The sequence below is a fragment of the Pongo abelii genome, chromosome 10, assembly GCF_028885655.2.
Source record: "Pongo abelii isolate AG06213 chromosome 10, NHGRI_mPonAbe1-v2.0_pri, whole genome shotgun sequence".
Lineage (NCBI taxonomy): Eukaryota > Metazoa > Chordata > Mammalia > Primates > Hominidae > Pongo > Pongo abelii.
In genome coordinates this window covers 42,399,069-42,421,525 of record NC_071995.2, presented here as the reverse complement: position 1 = coordinate 42,421,525, position 22,457 = coordinate 42,399,069, and the positions used below count along the sequence as shown (strand labels likewise).

At 35.6% G+C, this 22,457-nt stretch overlaps 1 protein-coding gene across 8 annotated transcripts in view; it reads left to right on the top strand.

Annotated features, from left to right (window-relative positions):
• The window catches only part of NELL2 (neural EGFL like 2), a 361,455-nt gene that overhangs the window by 92,023 nt on the left and 246,975 nt on the right, over positions 1-22,457 (top strand). For 4 of the 8 annotated variants that reach the window (XM_054526601.1, XM_024256354.2, NM_001135441.1 and 1 more), the window contains 6 exon segments: positions 11,630-11,803; positions 11,893-11,989; positions 14,344-14,416; positions 14,534-14,616; positions 15,512-15,640; positions 16,783-16,885. In XM_054526601.1, coding sequence (XP_054382576.1) covers positions 11,630-11,803; positions 11,893-11,989; positions 14,344-14,416; positions 14,534-14,616; positions 15,512-15,640; positions 16,783-16,885 — 659 coding nt within the window. 8 annotated transcript variants of the gene reach the window in all.

Sequence of the window (22,457 nt, the reverse complement as noted above, 5' to 3'; positions counted from 1 at the left end):
ATCTCAATCAGTGGCACCTCTTGTTTTCTATTTGCTCAAGTACAAAACATTAGAGTCAAAAGCTCCAGCTCCACTATTTTTTTCAGTTTTGTTTTTCAAAACTCCATATCAGCAAATTCTATCAGCTCTATTTTCCAAATACATGCAAAATTAAACCACTTTCCACCAATCTACCACTGCTACTGTGGTCCAAGACACCATCACGTCTCCTATGAATTATTGCAGGAGCTGGATACCGAGCAGTATACACTGTACTCTATTTATAGTCTCTTATGCCTCAGCCCCCTCCTAGGCTTCCCCCCAAGTCCCCAAAGTCCATTGTATTATTCTTATGCCTTTGTGTCCTTATAGCTTATCTCCCACATATCAGTGAGAACACAGGATGTTTGGTTTTCCATTCCTGAGTTACTTCACTTAGAATAATAGTCTCTGATCTCATCCAGGTCACTGCAAATGCCATTAATTCATTCCTTTTTATGGCTGAGTAGTATTCCATCATATATATATATATATATATATATATATATATATATGATGGAATACTATATATGTGTGTGTGTGTGTGTGTGTGTGTGTATATATATATATATATATATATATACTTGAACTTTCTTCTTGCTATCTCCTTTCTTAGGTCATTAGTAATTGTTTTATAAATTTGGGAGCTCCAGTGTTAGGTGCATATATGTTCAGGATTGTGATATTTTCCTTTTGGACAAGGCCTTTTACCATTATATAATGTCCCTTTTTGTCTCTTAACTGCTGTTGCTTTAAAGTTTGTTTTTTCTGATAGAAGAATAGCTACCCTTGCTGGCTTTTTGTGTCTATTTGCATGAAATGCCTTTTTCCATGCCTTTACTTTAGGTTTATGTGAGTCCTTATGTGTTAGGTGAGTCTCCTGAAGGCAGCAGGGAGTTGGTTGGTGAGTTCTTATCCATTCTATGGTTCTGTATCTCTTATGTGGAGCATTTAGGCCATTTACATTCAATGTTAGTATTGAAATGTGAGGTGCCGTTGCATTCATCATGTTCTTTGTTGCATGTGTACTTTGGCTTTTTTTGTTGTTGTTGTTATTTTGTTTTTGCTTTTTACATTGTATTTTTGTTTTATAGGTCCTGTGTGATTTATGCTTTAAAGAGGTTCTGTTTTTATGGTGTTTCCAGTATTTGTTTCAAAATTTAGAGCTCCTTTTAGCAGTACTTATAGTGGTGGCTTGGTAGTGATGAATTCTCTCAGCATTTCTTGGTCTCAAAAACACTGTATCTTTCCTTCATATATGATGCTTAGTTTCACCAGTTACAAAATTCTTGGCTGATAATTGTTTTGTTTGAGGAGGCTGAAGATAGGGTCCCACTCCCTTCTACCTTGTAGAGTTTCTGCTGAGAAATTTGCTGTTAATCTAATAGGTTTTCCTTATAGGTTACCTGGTGCTTTTGTCTCACAGCTCTTAAGATTCTTTCCTTCATCTTAACTTTAGATAACCTGATGACAATGTGCCTAGGCAATGATCTTTTTATGATGAATTTCCCAGGTGTTCTTTGAGCTTCTTGTATTTGGATGTCTAGGTCTCTAGCAAGGCCAGGGAAGTTTTCCTCAATTATTCCCCCAAATAGGTTTTCCAAGCTTTTAGAATTATCTTCTTCCTCAAGAACACCAACTATTCTTAGGTTTGGTCATTTAACATAATCCCAGACTTCTTGGAGGCTTTGTTCATGTTTTCTCATTCTTCTTTCTTTGTCTTTGTTGGATTGGGTTAATTCGAAGACCTTGTCTTTGAGCTCTGAATTTCTTTCTTCTACTTGTTCAGTTCTATTGCTGAGACTTTCCAAAGCACTTTGCATTTCTATAAATGCATCCAATGTTTCCTGAAGTTTTGATTGTTTTTTCTTTATGCTATCTATTTCCTTGACTATTTCTCCCTTCACTTCTTATATCTTTTTTTTGGATTTCCTTGCATTGGGCTTTGCCTTTCTCTGGTGCCTCTCTGATTAGCTTAATGACTAACCTCCTGAATTATTTTTCAGGTAAATCAGGGATTTCTTCTTGGTTTGGATCCATTGCTGGTGAACTAGTAGGATTTTTGGGGGGTGTTAAAGAGCCTTATTTTCTCATGTTACCAGAGCTGGTTTTCTGGTGCCTTCTCATTTGGGTAGCCTCTGTCAGAGGGAAGGTCTGGGGCTGAAGCCTGCTGTTCAGATTATTTTTCCCATAGGGTATTCCTTTGATGTAGTACTCTACCCCTTTTCCTATGGATGTGTCTTCCTGTGAAGCTGCAGTGATTGTTATCTCTCTTCTGGGTCTAGCCACCCAGCAAGTCTACCCAGCTCTGAGCTGGTACTGGGGATTGTCTGCACAGAGTCCTGTGATGTGAATCGTCTATGGATCTCTCAGCTGTGGATACCCGCACCTATTCTGGTGGAGGTGGCAGGGAAGTGAAATGGACTCTGTGAGGATTCTTAGCTTTGGTGGTTTAATGCTCTATTTTTGTGCTGGTTGGACTCCTGCTGGGAGGTGGCGCTTTCCAGAGAGCATCAGCTGTGGTAGTATGGAAAGGAACCGGCAGTGGGCAGGACCCTAGAACTCCCAAGAGTATATGTCCTTTGTCTTCAGGTACCAGGGTGGGTAGGGAAGGACCATCAGGTGGGGGCAGGGCTAGGCATGTCTGAGCTCAGACTCTCCCTGGGCAGGTTGCTGTGGGGGTTGGGGGTGAGGTTCCCACATCAATGGAGTTGTGAACCTAGGAGGATTATGGCTGCCTCTGCTGAGTCATGAAGGTTGTCAGGGAAGTGGGGGAAAGCTGGCAGTCACAGGCCTCACCGAACTGCCACGCAATCCAAAGGGGCGGTCTTACTCCCACTGTGCCCTGCCCCAACAGCCCCGAGTCTATTTCCAGGTGGTGGGTGAGCTGGACTTAAGAACTTGCTCCAGGCTACCCCCCTCCCAGCTGCAAAAGAACAGAGCTTTGGTTCTTTCCCCACCTATGGAGTTTGCACACCAGATTTGTGCCCTCCCCCAAGTTCTGGCCAGGAGGCTTCTCACCCAGCTTAAATTGTTACAAAGTTCAGCTGGAGATTTCCTTCTGCCTGTGACATCTTCCCCCATGCCTCTGGGCACCCTCCCAAAGGATCCCTGTGGTGCTAGGCAGGAATGGCCTGCTTGGAGACTCAGTGAGCTCCCAGGGCCTTTCCCGCTGCTTCCTCTACCCTTGTATTTGACTAGGCTGTCTAGATTGACTCAGCTCCAGGTAAGTTTGGAAACTTCTCCCTCAAACAGACCTTCAGTTTTCCCAGTGTGGATGTGTGTTTGGGAGAAGAGGATCTCCCTTTTCCATTTCCACATTTGGAGCACTCAGTGTTTGGAGTGTCTCCGGTGTCCTGCAGGAGCAATCTGCTTCCTTCAGAGGGTCCGTGGGGTGGGTCCTTTCAGAATTCCTGGTTTATTCTTGCAGTTGATCTGGAGCTAAAATTCATCATGCAAGCCTCCACACACTGCTCTGTCCATCCGAGTTGGAGCTGCAATCTAGTCCTGCCTCCCATCCGCCATAGTGATACCATTCTCCCCATGTTCTGTTTTTTAAATTGCTGAGTTGAGAGTTCTTTTATATTCTAGATAGTAGTCCTTTGTCAGATATTTGATTTGTAAATATTTTCTTCCAAACTGTAGCATGTCTTTTCATCTTTTCACAGGGTCTTAAAATGCACAAAAGTTTCCCTTTTTGATGGTGTCCAGTTTATCAATTTTTACCTTTTATGGATAGTGCTTTTGGTGTCAACTCTAAGAACTCATTGTGTAGACTTAAATCTCTAACATTTTATCCTTTTTTTATCCTAAAAGTCTTAAATTTTATATTTTATATTTAAGTTTGTGGTCCATGTTGAGATAATTTTTGCATGAGGTGTGAGACTGAAGTTAAAAATTTTTTTTTCCCTTAACATTTGGATGTTCAGTTGCTTCAGCACCATTTGTTGAAAAAGCTATATTTTTTATCCATTGGATTACCTTTGCTCTTTTGTGAAAAAATCAGTTGGTCATATTTGTGTGGGTATATTCTTGATTCTCTGTCCATATGAGATATGTGACTATCACTCTGCCCATACTACACAGTAGTGATTACTGTACTGTATAAAGTCTTCGAATTGGGTAGATTGATTCTTTCTATTTTATTCCTTCTTCAAAACTATTTCAGCTATTCTGGTTTGAATAACCTAAATGTCCTTCCGTATAAATTTTAATGTAAATTTTTTACCTTTCCATATAAATTTTAGGATAATGTTGTCTATAGCTAAATTTTTTGACATTATTTTGATAGGAATTATATTAAACATTTATATCACACTGGGGAGAAGTGACTTCTTTACTGTATTGAGTCTTCCAATTTATGCACATGGTATATTTATTCATAATTTAGATCTTTGATTTCTTTCATCAGTGTTATGTTGTTTTCAGTATATAATACCTGTTTATGTTTTGTTAGATTTACACCTAAGTAGTTTTAAATTTTCTGTGTAATTGTAAATTATATTGTATTTTTAATTTTGGTATCCATGTGTTTATTGCTAGCATGTAGAAATATAATTATTTTTATATGTCATATTGTATCCTATGACCCTGCCAAATTAACTTATTAGTTCTGATAGTTTTTTTTTATGCTTTAAATTCTGGGATACATGTGCAGAACATGCAGGTTTGTTACATAGGTATACATGTGCCATGGTTGTTTGCTGCACCCATCAACCCATCATCTAGGTTTTAAGCCCTGCATGCATTAGGTATTTGTCCTAATGCTCTCCCTCATCTTGCCCCCTCCCCATGACAGACCCCGGTACGTGATGTTCTCCTCTCTGTGTCCATGTGTTCTCATTGTTCAACTCCCACTTATGAGTGAGAATATGCAGTGTTTGGTTTTCTCTTCCTGTGTTAGTTTGCTGGGAATGATGGTTTCCAGCTTCATCCATGTCCCTGCAAAGGACAAGAACTCATCCTTTTTTGTGGCTGCATAGTAATCCATGGTGTATATATGCCACATTTTCTTTATCCAGTCTATCATTGATGGGCATTTGGGTTGGTTCCAATTCTTTGCTATTGTAAATAGTGCTGCAGTAAACATACGTGTACATGTGTCTTTATAGTAGAATGCTTTATAATCCTTTGGGTATATAACCAGTAATGGGATTGCTGTGTCAAAAAGTATTTCTGGTTCTAGATCCTTGAGGAATTGCCACACTGTCTTCCACAAAGGTTGCACTAATTTACATTCCCATCAACAATGTAAAATCGTTCCTATTTCTCCACATCCCCTCCAGAATCTGTTGTTTCCTGACTTTTTAATGATCGCCATTCTAACTGGCATGAGATGGTATCTCATTGTGGTTTTCATTTTCATTTTTCTAATGACGAGTAATATGAGATTTTTTTCATATGTTTGTTGGCTGCATAAATGTCTTCTTTTGAAAAGTGTCTGTTAGTCTTTGCCCACTTTTTGATGGGGCTGTTTTTTTTTTCTTGTAAATTTATTTAAGGTCCTTCCAGATTCTGGATATTAGCCCTTTGTCAGATGGATAGAATGCCAAAATTTTCTCCCATTCTGTAGGTTGCCTGTTCACTCTGATGATAGTTTCTTTTGCTGTGCAGAAGCTCTTTAGTTTAATTGGATTCCATTTGTCAATTGTGGCTTTTGTTGCCATTGCTTTTGGTGTTTTAGTCATGAAGTCTTTGCCCATGCCTATGTCCTGAATGGTTTTGCCTAGGTTTTCTTCTAGGGTTTTTATGATTTTGGGTTTTACATTTAAGTCTTTAATCCATCATGAGTTAATTTTTGCATAAGGTGTAAGGAAGGGATCCAGTTTCAGTTTTCTGCATATGGCTAGCCAGTTTTTCCAGCACCATTTATTAAATAGGGAATCCTTTCCCTATTGCTTGTTTTTGTCAGGTTTGTCAAAGATTAGATGGTTGTGGATGTGTGGTGTTATTTCTGAGGCCTCTGTTCTGTTTCACTGGACTATATATCTGTTTTGGTACAAGTACCATGCTGTTTTGGTTACTGTAGCCTGTAGTATAGTTTGAAGTCAGGTAGCATGATGCCTCCAGCTTTGTTCTTTTTGCTTAAGATTGTCTTGTCTATACGGGCTCTTTTTTGGTTCCATATGAAATTTAAAGTAGTTTTTTTCTAATTCTGTGAAGAAAAGTCAATGGTAGCTTGATGGGGTAGCATTGAATCTATACATTACTTTGGGCAGTATGGCCATTTTCATGATATTGATTCTTCCTATCCATGAGCATGAATGTTTTTCCATTTGTTTGTGTCCTCTCTTATTTCCAGCAGTGGTTTGTAGTTCTTTTTGAAGAGGTCCTTCACATCCCTTGTAAGTTGTATTCCTAGGTATTTTATTCTCTTTGTAGCAATTGTGAATGGGAGTTCACTCATGATTTGGCTCTGTGTTTCTCTGTTATTGGTGTTATACGAATGCTTGTGATCTTTGCACATTGATTTTGTATTCTGAGACTTTACTGAAGATGCTTATCAGCTTAAGGAGTTTTGGGGCTGAGATGATGGGGTTTTCTAAATATACAATCATGTCATCTGCAAACCAAACAATTTGCTTTCCTTTCTTCCTATTTGAATACACTTTATTTCCTCCTCTTGCCTGATTGCCTTGGCCAGAACTTCCAATACTGTGTTGAATAAGAGTTGTGAGAGAGGGCATCCTTGTCTTGTGCCAGTTTTCAAAGGGAATGCTTCCAGCTTTTGCCCATTCAGTATGATGTTGGCTATGGGTTTGTCATAAATAGTTCTTATTTTGAGATACGTTCCATCCATACCTAGTTTATTGAGTGTTTTTAGCATGAAGGGGTGCTGAATTTTATCGAAGCCCTTTTCTGCATCTATTGAGATAATCATATGTTTTTTTTGTCACTGGTTCTGTTTATGTGATGGATTCCATTTATTGATATGCATATGTTGAACCAGCCTTGCATCACAGGGATGAAGCCGACTTGATCGTGGTTGATAAGCTTTTGGATGTGCTGCTGGATTTGGTTTGTCAGTATTTTATTGAGGATTTTCACATGGATGTTTATCAGGGATATTGGCCTGAAATTTTCTTTTTTTATTGTGCTGCCAGGTTTTGGCATGAGGATGATGCTGGCCTCATAAAATGAGTTAGGGAGGAGTCCTTCTTTTCCTATTGTTTGGAATAGTTTCAGAAAGAATGGTACCAACTCCTCTAGATTTATTGAGATTTTCTACGTAGGCAATCATGTAATCTGCAAATATTGACTTTCTAACTTCTTCCTTTCTATTCTGTATTCCTTTTCTTTTCTTTCCTTTCTTTTCCTTTTTCTCTTCTTTTCTTATTGCACTGACCAGAGCTTTCAGCACTATGTTGAATAAGAATGGTGGGAACGAGAGGTTTGCCTTATTCTGATGTTAGGGAGAAAGCATCTGGTCTTTCACCATTGAGTATGATGTTAACTGTAGTTTATTTATAATTGCTTTTTATTAGGTTGAGACAGTTCTCCTCTGTTCTTATTTTTCTGAGAGTTTCATCTGTAATTGGTGTTGAATTTTGTCAAATGCTTTTTCTGCATAAGTCAATATGATAAAATAATTTTCATTCCTTTGTTAGTCAGTATACTGGATTGATTTTCAAATATTGAATGAGCCTGGCATCCCTGGAATAAACCCCACTTGATTATGGTATATCATTGTTTTTATATATTGCTGAATTATATTTGTTAACATTTCATTAACAGTTTTTATGTATATACTCAGGAAGCATATTGTCTTTGGTTTTACTTTTTTGTACTATCTGTTTTTTGGTGTCAGGGCAATATAAACTACATAAAATGAATTTAGTAGTTTTTCTCTCTGTTACTTTCTGGAAGCGATTGTGTAGAATTCATATGACTTCTTTTATTATGTGAGAAAATTCTGCAGTGAATCTATCTGGGCCTGGAGATTTAATTTTTTGGAGTTTTAAATTTATGAGTTCACTTTTCTTAAAAATTATAGGACTATACAAGCAACCTGTTTCATATTCTGTAAGTTGTGTTTTTGAAGAATTAGTACATTTTGTGTCATTTGTCAAATTTTTTGTCTAGAGTTTAGTATTCCCATATTAACCTTTCAATATCTCTATGGTCTGTAATGAAATCTCCTGTTTATCTCTTAATATTGATATCTTTTCTCTTTTTTCTTTGTTAGTTCATTAATTGTATTGAACTGTTCAAAGAACCAGCTTGTGGTTCATTGATTTTTCTCTATTTTTTTAAATTTTATTGATTTCTGCTCTTTATTAATTCCTTACTTCTACTTGATTTGTGTTTATTTTGCTCTTCCTTTTCTTTGCTCTTGAGGTGGGAGCTTATTGATTTGGGACTTATCTTCTTGTCTAATATATGCATTTAGTGCTATAAATTTCTCTCTCAAGTATTGCTTTACCTGTGTTTTTGGGAATTTTTGATATTTAATTTTAATTTTGATTTATTTTATGTACTTTTAAAAATTTCCCTGAGACTTCCTCTTTGACCTGTGGATTATTTAGAAATATATGTAGTTTCAAAACATTTGGAGATTGTCTGGTTATTGATTTTCAGTGTGATTCTGTTGTGGTTGGAAAGCACACTCTAAGTGATTTAAATTTTTTAAAATGTTGTTTTGTTGAGGTTTATTTTATGGCTCAAGATATGGTCTGTCTTGGTATATATCCCTTGGGAACTTGAAAGGAATGTGTATTCTGTTGTTGTTGAGTGGCATGTTCTATAAATGTTGAGTGGATCCTGTTGGTTGATGGCATTTTTGAGTTATATATTCTTGACATTTTGGCTAGTTGTTCAAATAATTGTTGAAATGGGCGTTGATGTCTCCAACTGTAATTGTGGATTTCACCATTTATTCTTTCAATTCTATCAGTTTTTGCTTCACATATTTTGCAGCTCTGTGTTTTCAGTAATACACATTGAGAATTGCTATGTCTTCTTAATGGATTGATTTTTTTCATCATTTTCATAGCATTTCTGTTTGTCTTTGGTATTTTTTTGCTCTGAAATATATTTTTCTGAAATTAATATAGCCATTTCTGCTTTCCTTTGATTAATACTTTCAATATATATTATTTTCTATTTGTTTACTTTCAAACTGCCTAGACTGTTATATTTGAAGTGAGTTTCCTACCAACAGAATATGGTCATGGTTTTTAATCCCTTCTGCTAATCTCTTTCTTTTAATTGATGCATGTAAACTATTTACTTTTAATAAAATTATATGCTTGAGTTTAAGTCTGCCACTTTTTTATTTTATGTTTGTTCTCTCTTTGTTTTATTTTTCTTTTTTTTTTCTTACCATGGGTTACTTGTTTTACAATTTCATTTTATCTGTATGTTTATGAGTGTGTCTCTTTGTATAGCTTTGTAAGTGGTTGCTGTAGGTGTTCCATTATATATACATAACTTATAACTGATTGCTTGTATAGTCATTTTACTAGTTTGAGTGATGTATAGAAATTTTAGCTGTCTTTATGTTTCTTTACCCTCACTCATTTATAACATAAATTCTTTAAATATTGTTTAACATACATTTAGGCCACAAACTTTTGCTTCAATTTTGAGCTGTTGCTTCAGTTGTCAAACACACTTTAGAAAAGAGGAGAAGGAAAGCTTATTGTATTTACCCATTTTTTTTTTTACATACTATGTTCTTTCTACCTTCCTGATGTTCCAAAGCTTTTTATTTTATATTTTTCTTTCTGTCATTATTTTGCTGTTCTTTTAAAGTAGGTCTTCTCATGATAAATTCTCTTAGTTTTCCTTTGTCTGAGAATGTCTTGATTTCTCATTCCTGAAGGATGTTTTCGCTGGGTATGCAATTCTGCGTGAACAGCTCTTTTTGCTTTTGTCGCATGAGAAATATTTTACCACTTCTTTATGGGTTCCATGGTTTCTACTGAGAAACACACTGTCACTCTAATTTTTCCTTGTATTTAATGTGCAAGATTTCCTCTGTCTACTTTCAAATTTTTTCTTTGTTTTTAGTTTTCAGAAGATTAATTATGATATGGCTTGATATGAAGTTGAAAATTGTTTTGAGTTTATCTTGTTTAGGGTTTCCTTAGATTCTTGAATCTGTGAGTTTATATCTCTTGCCAAATTTGGGAGGTGTTCAGCCATTATTTCTTCAATATTGTTTTTTAAGCTCGACTCCTTTCTCATCTCTTTCTTGGATGCTAGTGATACAAATGTTAGATCTTTTGTTATAATCTCACAGCTCTTTAAGACTGTTTAACTTTTTTTCAGTCTATCTTCTATTTGTCACATTGGATGCTTTTTTTTCTGTCTTCCAGATAACTGATACTTTTCACAGTCACTTCCATTCTGCTGTCTAGCTTTATCCACTGAGCTTTTCATTTCCATTATTGTATTTTTTTGGTTCTGAAGTTTCTATTTGGTTTTAAATTTTTTTCCCATTTTTCTTTTTCTTTACTGAAACTTTCTATTATTTTCATTTAAGTCTTTTCATAATTGTTTTTGTCAGTGCTGCTATAAAATATTTGTTGGGTAAGTCTAACATCCTTATCATTTTAGTCTTGATATCTGTTCTCTTTCTTTTTTCAATCAGTTGGAGATTTCTTTGGTTCTTGGTATAATGAATGATTTTTTACTAAAACCTGGACATGTTTGTATCATGTTTTGAGTCTTGAATCTTATCTAACCCGCCTGTTTTAGCCAGCTTTCTCTGACACTGCTTTGGCAGGGGAAGGGAGGGTGCCATCTTGTTACTGCCAGGTGGAGGTAGAAGTCTAGATTCCCCACTTGCCTTTGTTGACAGTTGAGGGGGAAGCTTCTTTTATTTCTGAGTTGGGGGGAGTTTCAGCTTCCTATATGGTTTCTGCTGGCACTGTGACAGGGGTGGTTTCATTACTGCTGGATGACTATAAAACTCCTGACTCCTCAGTAGGCTTCCTTTGATACTATCCCAGTGGGGAAAGGGAAGTGTGCTTCATTACTTCCAAGTTGAGATGGAAGTCCAGACTCCTCACTGTATGGTCTTCACTAGTGCTGTGGGGGGCCTCATTACTGCCTGGGAGGGTTAAAATTCTTGGCTCTAAACTTGGCCTTCTCTGACACTATTCTGGTGTTACGTGCCTCATTTCTGCTTGAACAGGGTAGAAATATAAGCTTCTTACTTAGCTTTTGTTTGGCATGGTTTGGGATGGGGCCACAGTTTTTTCTGTGATGTTTGACTGGAACAGAGAGATTATTATCTAGAAGTTTCTGTCTTGCTAGACTGATCCTTTCTTTGTTCTTCAGCTACAGAAAGCAGGCTCATCTTGAGGATTTTTTAGGTCTACATTCATTGATATTTCCAGATTGAAGTCTTCTTTAGCTGCAAGTCTAGGATATATGACACAAAATGGAAACCCATTGAACTCACTACCATGTTGTTCCTTGGATCCTGAATATCTTTTTTTCTCTATCTTCTAGATTCTTCTGTGTTTGTTTTGTATATGATGTCTAGTTGTACTTAGTGGGAGAACTAGGAAAAGTACATCTATTCCATCCTGTAGACAGAGGTCACCTCAATCATTTTTGAACTTTATTTTTAATGTGTCCCATGTGGCTCTTCTCTCTGCAGGTACCTGGAACTGGAAAGTAGTGGCCATCGGAATGAAGTCAGACTGCATTACCGCTCAGGCAGTCACCGCCCTCACACAGAAGTGTTTCCTTACATTTTGGCTGATGACAAGTGGCACAAGCTCTCCTTAGCCATCAGTGCTTCCCATTTGATTTTACACATTGACTGCAATAAGTAAGTGTAGTGTCCTCATTTTAGGAAATGGCAGATTCTAAGAAATGACTGTCTACTCATGTTCCTTCTTTGATGTTTCTTTTTTGCAGAATTTATGAAAGGGTAGTAGAAAAGCCCTCCACAGACTTGCCTCTAGGCACAACATTTTGGCTAGGACAGAGAAATAATGCACATGGATATTTTAAGGTATCTTTTGGCCAAAAGTCTGAGAATGAAATGTAAATGCTTTCTAATGAGTTTCAAAAAGTAGATTTTACTTTTTATGGTGTGAAACAAAATAATTTGATTTGTAAGTTAGAAAATTTGTGTCTGTTTCTTTTTTTTTAAACAGTAATATTTTATTTAGCCAGCAAACATTATTTTCTCTTCTTTTTTCAATGAGTTTAATTGTTAGATATTACAGAAATGATCACAAGGCTGCAATCAGGGGAGTTAACATGTCATTCTTTGAATGAACCTTTCAAAGCAATAAAAATCTAAAATGTTAACATACAAATAAACTCTTCACCACTGAAATATAACCTTTGATGATACTTTTACAAAGATGTTAATAGCGGATTGAAAGCTTTTTAGTATATATTATTCATGGTCTCCTTGTACTGCAGAAAGTGAGAAAGGAATACACATATGTGCACAAATCTGTCAAAAGAGAAAGCAGTTATAATTTATATCTTTTCCTTCAGTATGTACTTGGAGACAACACTTCATAGAATTTCTTCATTGGAGAGGCTCTAAAGGACATGTCATTTAACTTTCCATATTTTAAAGATGAAGAAATAAAGTCCAGAGAATTGCTTGACTACAAGACCGTAGCACAATCATTTTCCCCCAGTGACTGTGACAGTCCCTACAACATGGAAGTGGCTCAATGAATGATTACCAAATCAAACAATGATAAGTGATAGTTCAACTCATAGATTTCAAGGTAGATCACATACCAGTGAATTTAATTGTTTTCTAAGCAAAGTTTATAATTCTATAAAGGTATTTTGGGAATTTATTTAAGCATTGTCTGTTACCAGGAAACCAGATACTTGAAATATATGATTCCATCTAATTGTAGCCTTGCTAGTCTTGATGCAGGTTCATTTTTTTTTCCGTTTTATTATGCATAAACCTGCACAGAGGGGTAAAGTAATTTGCTTAAAGATAGGCAAATAGTAAGTGACACAAATAGGAAATTGGTTCCATGCTTGGAAATCCTAAAACCATGCGCTTTTCCCAGGTAAGGGATAGCAGATGTGTGCTGTGAGTCCCAAATCTCATCCCTATTTAATTGTGACAGTCCTTCCCATGGAGCCTGAGTGTGGCCTCAAAATCTCCACATGTCAATTATGTGTATAATTCTAGGGGTCATTCTCTTTATTGTAGTCCATAAATAGTATCCATTAGAGTTGTACAGTGCACAAACTACATAACTGTACACGATAGCCTTGTTTTTATGTTGCTGCTTCTAAGTGATAGGAGTTGGTACACAATTTACTTCATCAATCTAGGCCCAAGCACACCATGGAGCCAGTAATACCCACACAGTAAAAATACTTAAATATTTATCATTCACATTGATACATGCTATTAATCAGATTAAACATGTACAAGACATAGAGACCTGTATTTGACTGGTAAATCTTTATAGGTACGTTTAAAATTATATTGATATCATGTTGGTACTGTTATCCCTATCATTAGATATTTTGTTTGCATTTTTCAAATGGATAAAGTGAAATATTAATTTAATAAAATATATAAAGGCATGAAGAAATGGGGGGAGTGTGGCAGATAAAAGAGACAGCTGGATGTGTCTGATAGATCATTTCTGAGCCACCATTGGCCTTTGCTTTAGGAGCCCAGCAAGCTGGAAGCTAATTATACCTTAATGACTAAGTATGCATGTAAATTTTGCCTATAAATGTGTGATAAAATTTTCTATGTAAAACAGGTCATTTCCAGCTGGCATTTAAAAAATTTTCATTGTAAACTTTCTGTACTCATAAGAACTCATCACTATATTTTGCTGTAGCTGTTTAATGAATCTATTGTCCTTTTTAAATTGAGAAATTAGTTTTAAAAGATCCCACTTTTATGAGATGCTCAAATGAGCATGCTTTCATGACTCAGTTTTTCTATCCTTTTCTTTCCAATAATTAAAGTTAATTTAAAATTGGTATCAATTTCAGAGTTGCTGAAGCTAGAAATTATTATCAGGTTGATTTTTTTAAAGGTCATTTTCAAGCCTGTCAGTGGCTAACTAAAAATAACTTCTCAAAACAACATAACTATTGCCTTTTAATTATATCTTGACATTTAATCTTAAGGCTTTAAAAACATTATCAATAAGAGAATACATGGGTAATCATCTATTGTGCCTGATGAATTTCTTTCCCTTTGGTATGAAGTGGAAATAATGTATTAACAAAGACTTTTTACTCAGGGATTTTAGTGAGTGTGTTCTGTCATATTTTCCTTCATGAACCTGACCATTGAACATAATTTGGGTAAATGAAAGTAATATGTCTTTTTTTTCTATTTTTCACACACAGGGTATAATGCAAGATGTCCAATTACTTGTCATGCCCCAGGGATTTATTGCTCAGTGCCCAGATCTTAATCGCAGTAAGTCTATTAGTTCTTGCACTGTGGAGTCCCCATATACTACTTGTCAGCATAGACTTAACCAGATTGAACCCCTTATAAATGCATCTTGACCGAATGTAGTGTTTGTAATTCCAGCCTGTCCAACTTGCAATGACTTCCATGGACTTGTGCAGAAAATCATGGAGCTTCAGGATATTTTAGCCAAAACATCAGCCAAGGTAAAAGCTACTCAAAAATACAGTGAGGAAGCTTAAAAATCTTTGATGTTCCCAATACTTCCATTTATAACCATAGATTTTCACCTTCGAGGCTCTTCTTATACTATACTGTTTGCTAGGACTGAATCTAAATCTCTGCTTAAGGAAAGGCTTATAAATATTAAAACCCTAGCCATCTGTATAACAAATAATTCAGTAAATCAGGAATGAGGCAGATTACCTAATTTATACACTGCTTACTACAGGAGGATTTATTGTTTAGTTTTTATTATTATTTACTTTTATTCAGTTTTTCATTACAAGCAAGGAGGCAGTAGGACAGTGTAAAGAATATAGATACCAGAATTGTATCAAAGAAATGATCCCATAAATGCTTTCTACCATTATGTTACAGTTCTAGGATTATTTACTAATATCTTAAGCACATATCAGGTTTACCTACAATTTCACTAGACTTATAATTTTGTATAGTAGTTACAGATTACCTGATGGTTGTGTTGTATCGTGTATGATTTGTTTCTTATACAACATAAATTCTGAATTTTATTTTTTTACTTGAATAAGCATATAAATGAAATTAAACATTTTTCTTTTAAATGGAAAGTGCTTCTCTGCATTTGAGTGATGTTTTGAATTAACCTTTGATTTCTGTCTTATAAATTATGTTGTTTGTTTCTAAGGCAGGGAGCAAATTTATCACAAAAAGAAGAGGAGAGGAAAAGACCCATTCTTTTAAATTAAATTAAAGTCTTAAATATGTTTATAGCAAGTGGTTGATGAGCACAGCCATCATTACTGCTACATACTTTTAAAAACAAGATGCCTGCTGGAGTGTTTCACATTTCTGTGTTGCTGGAAGGATGAACAATGTAAAACCCCTTCTTTTGTGCCACAGCTGTCTCGAGCTGAACAGCGAATGAATAGATTGGATCAGTGCTATTGTGAAAGGACTTGCACCATGAAGGGAACCACCTACCGAGAATTTGAGTCCTGGATAGACGGCTGTAAGAACTGCACATGCCTGGTATGGCTTCTATTTGAGTTGAGACTAAGGGAACTCAGATGCTCCCACTCTTTAAAAATTTATTAAAACAATGTAATTATGAAAATTTCAAGACCCATTTCCTCAAGACACAACACTAAAGTGCCAACAAACCTGGTCATATCTAAAGAACTGTGTTGCATTATTAAAAACACTTTCTAGCTTCTAAAGATAATTATGGTTTAGGAATGCTATGAAGTTTAAGTTTATTGGTACACAACATGAAGTTAGCAATTTAAATTAGGTAAAGTGATTCCTAAAGAAGATTATCCTCTTATCCTTAACATTTCCAGAGATTTTTCTCCCTTGTGTTTTCATGAATGCATTTTCATGAAACTAAGTCATATGCAGCATTAAATATTGTGTCCAGTTTGAGCAATATAAGCAAATGATAGAGTTTAAATGATTGGGACAATCTAATAGTTTATTAATACAGTGGAATACAAATTATAGAGTTTAAATATGATTTTGCTAATTGCTCGCTAATGAAGTAGAATGTGTTATTGCATTATGATTTCAGAAATATATGTTCATTTTCAAAGAAAAGTTCAAAGTGAGTTTGGTTTTAAACTTTTAAATTACACATGAACTCGTCTGTTAAAGCTGGTTTTCTGGAAAGAAGTCAAGACATCTATGTGAATTAGGCTTTTAAAAAAATTTCTCAAAGTTCATCCAGTTTATTCAAAAACAGAATATCATGCATATAAAAAGATCAAAAGTAGTTCAGAACTGTGTGTGTGTGTGTGTGTGTGTGTGTGTGTGTGCGTGTGCATGATACAATTTTTATTCAGGAACATGATATGTTCCTAAATTTTTTAAATGGGGAGCAAAAGTTAAATTGAGTAGAAGATGGAATGTGGCATAGTGAAGTCAATAAAATGGGAAACCTGAGCAGCCAGCTACCTGGGAGCTCTGGCCACCTTTAGAAATCAAATTCCTTGCGGTGGTCCTGTCTCCAGTTTGGCGCCTCCTTGTGGTGATTTTCAGCACCGCCTCCCCTCCTGGCAATGGCCTATTCTGTTCTCTTCATATGAAGAGTTTAAAATTTAAGGAATGGATTCAAAAATTCTTGAAAACTACTAAACTCCAACATGGAAATTCTTTAAATATTGTTTCCTTTTCAGAATGGAACCATCCAGTGTGAAACTCTAATCTGCCCAAATCCTGACTGCCCACTTAATTCGGCTCTTGCGTATGTGGATGGCAAATGCTGTAAGGAATGCAAATGTGAGCATAACTTTTATGATGAATACTTTCTTTGGAAAAATAAAGCTCTGTATTAATAAGTATTCACCCATCATTGGTTTAATCTGGGCAAGCTAAATAGCTTTCAGAAGTGATGGAATAAAGGAAGAATACTTTCTCTGTTTTGGTTGATTAGTTCTTTTCCATTTTAAAATGCTATGCCCCTATTCCAGTAGGACAATTTTTTCTTGGAGTAATCTATTCCATATAGTGACAGTAGTAGGAAAGATGTGTAAGAAACTTACTGGAAGGCATTTCACTAATTGTACTATTTATTGTAAGTGTCTCCCAAATAGGTTAAGAATGGTCCACACGTCCGCAATAACCAAGGAAATCCATGATACAAGTGGCCTTCAGCAGCAGAAGATATGCTGTTCCATTAGCCCAAACAACAGAAGTCCACATTATTATAGGATTGTCCAGTGTAGATAAGGGCCCTGGCCTTCATTCAGGGAAAAAAAGGCTCACACCACCATGTGTGGAAGCTTTTCTGCCTTTTAGCAGTCATTATATAGCAGTTCACTTCTGATGTCAGAAAATACTTTTTGACTTATCTGTAACTACCCTTAACTGGGTTCTAGATCATTCAATAAATAATGGAAATAATTTCTTTATGTTTCTTATACTTTAAAAGACTTCACTTAAACCTTTGTTAAAAAGAGTATTTAAAAATTTAGCTATTTTTTCCACAAAGGAGTAGTAACATACATGAAAACTGAGTTGTTTTAAAGTTTGTGGAATATATAGAGCTCTGTAAATGCAAGTGTATTTATATGTATACTCTCAAAAAGACAAAGTGGGGAGAAGTGGCGGGGGGTGGAGAGAGCGAGAGACAGTAGCAGTGTGCTACTGCTGGTGAGGGTGACGAGCTATCAGAGAAAAATCAGGAAGTTGCTTCGTAGTCCATTGATTTAATTCCCTCAGGAATGCGTTTATATTTAATTTTATTAGGGTTTACATTGAAGCCAATCCATCTCATAAAACTGTATTAGCCTAGTCAAGTCGATTCAGTGAAACTAGGAAGGATTGAATACAATTTTTCTTACATGTCACTAGCTAATTTCCTTGGTGAGAAATAATCTGCATTTTTCTAGAACTTCTCTTAATAAAAGGAGGCTTGTGGTAATATATAGTTTTCTTTGTAGGTGGTTAGAAAGAGGAAGGAAGAAGGACCATATATACATATATGGCTTCATATTCATAATACAATAGCAAGTAATCATACTTTTTGCCTTAACTTCTTTTTTTTTTTTTTCTTGAGACGGAGTCTCGCTCTGTCGCCCAAGCTAGAGTGCAGTGGCGTGATCTCAGCTCACTGCAAGCTCCGCCTCCCAGGTTCACGCCATTCTCCTGCCTCAGCCTCCCGAGTAGCTGGGACTACAGGCGCCTGCCACCACGCCCAGCTGATTTTTTTGTATTTTTAGTAGAGACGGGATTTCACCGTGTTAGCCAGGATGGTCTCGATCTCCTGACCTTGTGATCCGCCCGCCTCAGCCTCCCAAACCGCGCCCGGCCCTGCTTTAACTTCTTTTATCCTTCTTTCCATCCATAATTCTATGTTGTAATTCATGGATATGATAGATTTGCATTAAGTGATGTCAGTGTTATTAGATACAGGTTGATTGAAATAACAGGCCATTGTGAGAGATTTGTCAGAAGTGAATTTCAATTCTCATCTTACCATTTGTCTCTGTCACCAAGAGTAAACTGCAGACTAAATCGGACTAATGCTTGAATTCTTCCCAATAAACATGTGGTTAGACATAATGAAATGATAAAATGTTTTGAGATTCATTAATGAAGAGTGTTTCAGGCAGTCTTTGGTGTTAATGATTGAAAACCAACTGTTTGCTTCATGTAGAAAATAGTTAAAGCTGGAAGTGAGTAATCAGTGAGCAGACCACAACATAATGAAAAAAATAAAAAGCCATAGGCCCTCATTAGATATGGCTAAAAAATAATAAATATAAAGTGACTTTATCTTTCTGTTCACATTTAATGATATATAAGATAAGTACCATGGAATAGAGAGGAATAGAGAGGGTTCATGCCTATGTTTGCTTGTTATTTCAAAGATTTGAAATTTTAGTTTTAATGAATTTAACATTTTACTAGAGCTAGCAAGACATTTCAGTAAACAGCCATAGATACCTCCCTTTAGGGAAATAAGCATTTAGTTCATATGGTGAATATTCTTAGAGGTTCTTTTTGGGAATGAGTATCCGCAAAGCACAATTTAAAAATAAGTCACTGACAATATCCAGAAAATGTGCTTCTGAAAAGTCTTGTAGAAGACAAATAACACTTAAAATAAATGTAATAGTAATCCTTTGACTGACTTACTTAAACAGTACAGATTTTCATATGTATTTAAAGTGGGAGAAACCAATAGTTACGCATATCTATGATGTCTTGTGTGTTTGTGCGTGTGTGTGTGTATCACCATTGCATGTGAGGAGAAACAGTCTTATTTTCCTGTGTTAATTCCACAGTAGTGTCACTGTTATAATTTATGAAAATCTAATTTTAGTGGAGTAGAAGTAAATTCCTATGTTTTTTACTCTTTTAAATATGAATATAAGCCCTCTTCTTAGACCCTACATTGATCCTATCTTTGAAACGCTTCTGCTCAACTGCCTTTTTAATAACAAAACCCGATAAAATAGATTATTATTGAAAACATCTTAAAGAGATTAATCGCTTACTGTTTCTAAAGCCCTTGGAAGGTAAATCATATAACCTAACTGCTGAACGTGACTCTGCCGAGATTGAAATGAACGAAACACGTGCATGTGGCCAGTCACTTTTTGGTGTTCTTCCTTTAATGCTTTCAGGCTTGCTTCATCAGACTTGTTTGCACATTTCTGGGCAGTCCTATTTTGCAGCTTCCTTTATACTTTCCCTCAGTAACTTCAACTCCAGCTCGTTATCTGAATATAAATACTGATGAATAGCAAGATGGTTGTTCTGGGAAAGAAGTCAGAAGAAACCAAGCCTTTTCTTTAGTTGAATCTACATAAACAAAGCATTGGGAGGAGGGGCTTAATTTCCTGCCTGGACCATTAAAATAGTGTGCTGGAGTTAAACAGAGAGGATAAAATCCAAAGGCAGGAATGCCAAGGCCAAATCGTTAAAGCCATAGTAATTACAGCCATAATGAAGCCATATTGCTTCTATAGGTTACAAGACACATACTTTGTGCCTCATTTGATCTTTATAGTTCTATAAGTAGGTATTATCTCCATCTTCCTAATAAGGAGAATTCCAAGCCATTCAGGAACATGCAGTTAGTTAGAGGTCTCAGAGAAGTTCCATCTGAAAGTGCTGTGCTTTGACAGCCTGCATTCCTTTTTTTTTTTTTTTTTTTTAAAAAAAAAAAAAACAACAACCATCTGTTATAATTAATCTAATTGATCTACTTTTATTGACCAGTAGCTAAGCTCACCAGAGGTGTTTTGGAATCCTAGTTGAGTCTTAGGCAGCAGAGTTTGCCTTCACCACTCATCCTCTTTTCTTTCAGTCACCATCTCCTCCACATCCTTTATCCCGGTCTCAGGCTCTCAACTAGCAAACAGGGAGATTTAGTGACACATATTCAAGATAGCTGTAGAAAATGGAAAGTATAAATATTTTAGGTGACCTTAACTCTGAAATAGAATGAGGTCAAGATATGATTAAAGTACATAAAATCTCAACCCAGATTTTTTTAAAAAAGAATTATCAGAAAATAATTGACTGAAATTCTAGGAAATCGAATGTTACTGAAAATCACTGAATTTAGGAAACAATTTAATTTTTCTGAATATTAATGCTATTACATGCATGCATGCCTTTATTTATTTATTTATTTATTTATTTATATTGATTGTAGATTCAGGCTTGTGTACAGAGCTCTGCTTCACAGGAAAGGCGGTTCATGAAAATAGGGAATCTGAGGCAAATCTGAACTGATGCTGTAATGTCTTTCCTCCATTACTAGAGAGTTCCCAAATACAGGGAATGTGAATGTGACCATCAGAACTGGTTGGTATTTGCCTGGTAGCAACAGTTTAAGTGGTATTTCCTCAGAGTCCAGAATTATATGAATAAATAAAAATCATCATTCTTTTGGTTGAGCAAGGTCAGAGTTTCAGTATATAATATAGATTACACTTTAATATTCTCTGTGCTGATTAGACATACGATTATTTTAAACTTAATTTTAAAAGCCATCTTGGTTTAGTCAAAGTGGACTTACTGTAATATCTTTCCATATTGAGTAGTTAATTCTGTGAGTTACAAGTCAGATTTTCTGGGTTTGAATTCTGACTCCACAACTTATTAGCTGTGAGACTTTGGTCAAATTGCTTAACCTGTCATGGTCTCAGTTGCCTCATTTGTATAATGGAAATAACAATTATATCTACTTTATAGGGGCTGTGTAAGCATTGAATAGGTAATAAATGTAAAGTGCTTAGAACAATGTTAACTGTTATTACTGTTTTTATTAAAAGAGTCACTCATGTTTTTATTGATAAAAATACAAAGTAGTGAAATGATCTCATTAGTTCATTAGCTTTAGATTTTAAAGCTATGTAGGACCTCAGGGGTTCTTTGAAACAGCCATTTGCTTTTGGGAGGTATGGTTTCATTATCCCCATTTTATAGAAGAATAATGAAGCCAGGTAGATTAAGTGACATTACTAAGATCAAATAGTATGTAATGCACGGTAATTTTTTTCTCTCAAATTGTGTCCTGATTTCCCCAAGGCCACTGTCTTCCTCAATATTGTGGGCGTATCTTAATCAAGGTTGAAACCCAGAACTAATATCTCATTATTATGTACTGTTTTGTGTGTCTGGCTTCTTGTACTCAGAATCAGCTTTGTGAGACTCATCCGTATTTTTGATGCAGATCAAAAATATAGCTGCATCTCATTCATACTTATTGCATCATTTTGATGTCCACTGCAGATCAGTTATACTTATTGCTGCATATATTTTATTTGTGTTTATGTACCACAATTCAGTCTATTGTTGGATGGCAGTTAGGTAGTTTGCTGATTTGGGCTATGTGAATAGTACTCATAGAATAATTCTTTACATGTTTCTTCGTCTTAGTTATGTATGTATTTGATGGGTATATATTTAAAAGAGTGGAATTGTTTGGTCAGAGGGTAAAACTGTTTGACTCTATGGCAAAACCAATTTTCCAAACAGTTTTCCAAAGTGCTTATACTAGTTTATTTTCTCACCAACAAGGTATGAAAATTCCAGTTGCCCCACACCCTCACCCACACTTGGCATTTTTAGTCTTTTTAATTTTAACATTCTGATAAATGATGTTGGTAAATGATATTGTACTGCAGCCTAAGTTTGTTATTTCCCAGGTGACTAATGAAGATGAGTGCCTTTTTGTATATTTATGGGCTGCTTTCATTAATATTAAATAATAAAAAGTAAGAGTAAATATTTTGTTTATACTTTTCCAAAGAACTATTTTCTTGCTTTTAGTAGAAGTGGTAATTTGGGAGGCTTATTTTATTTGCACATCAATATAGATGATTCTAGTCCT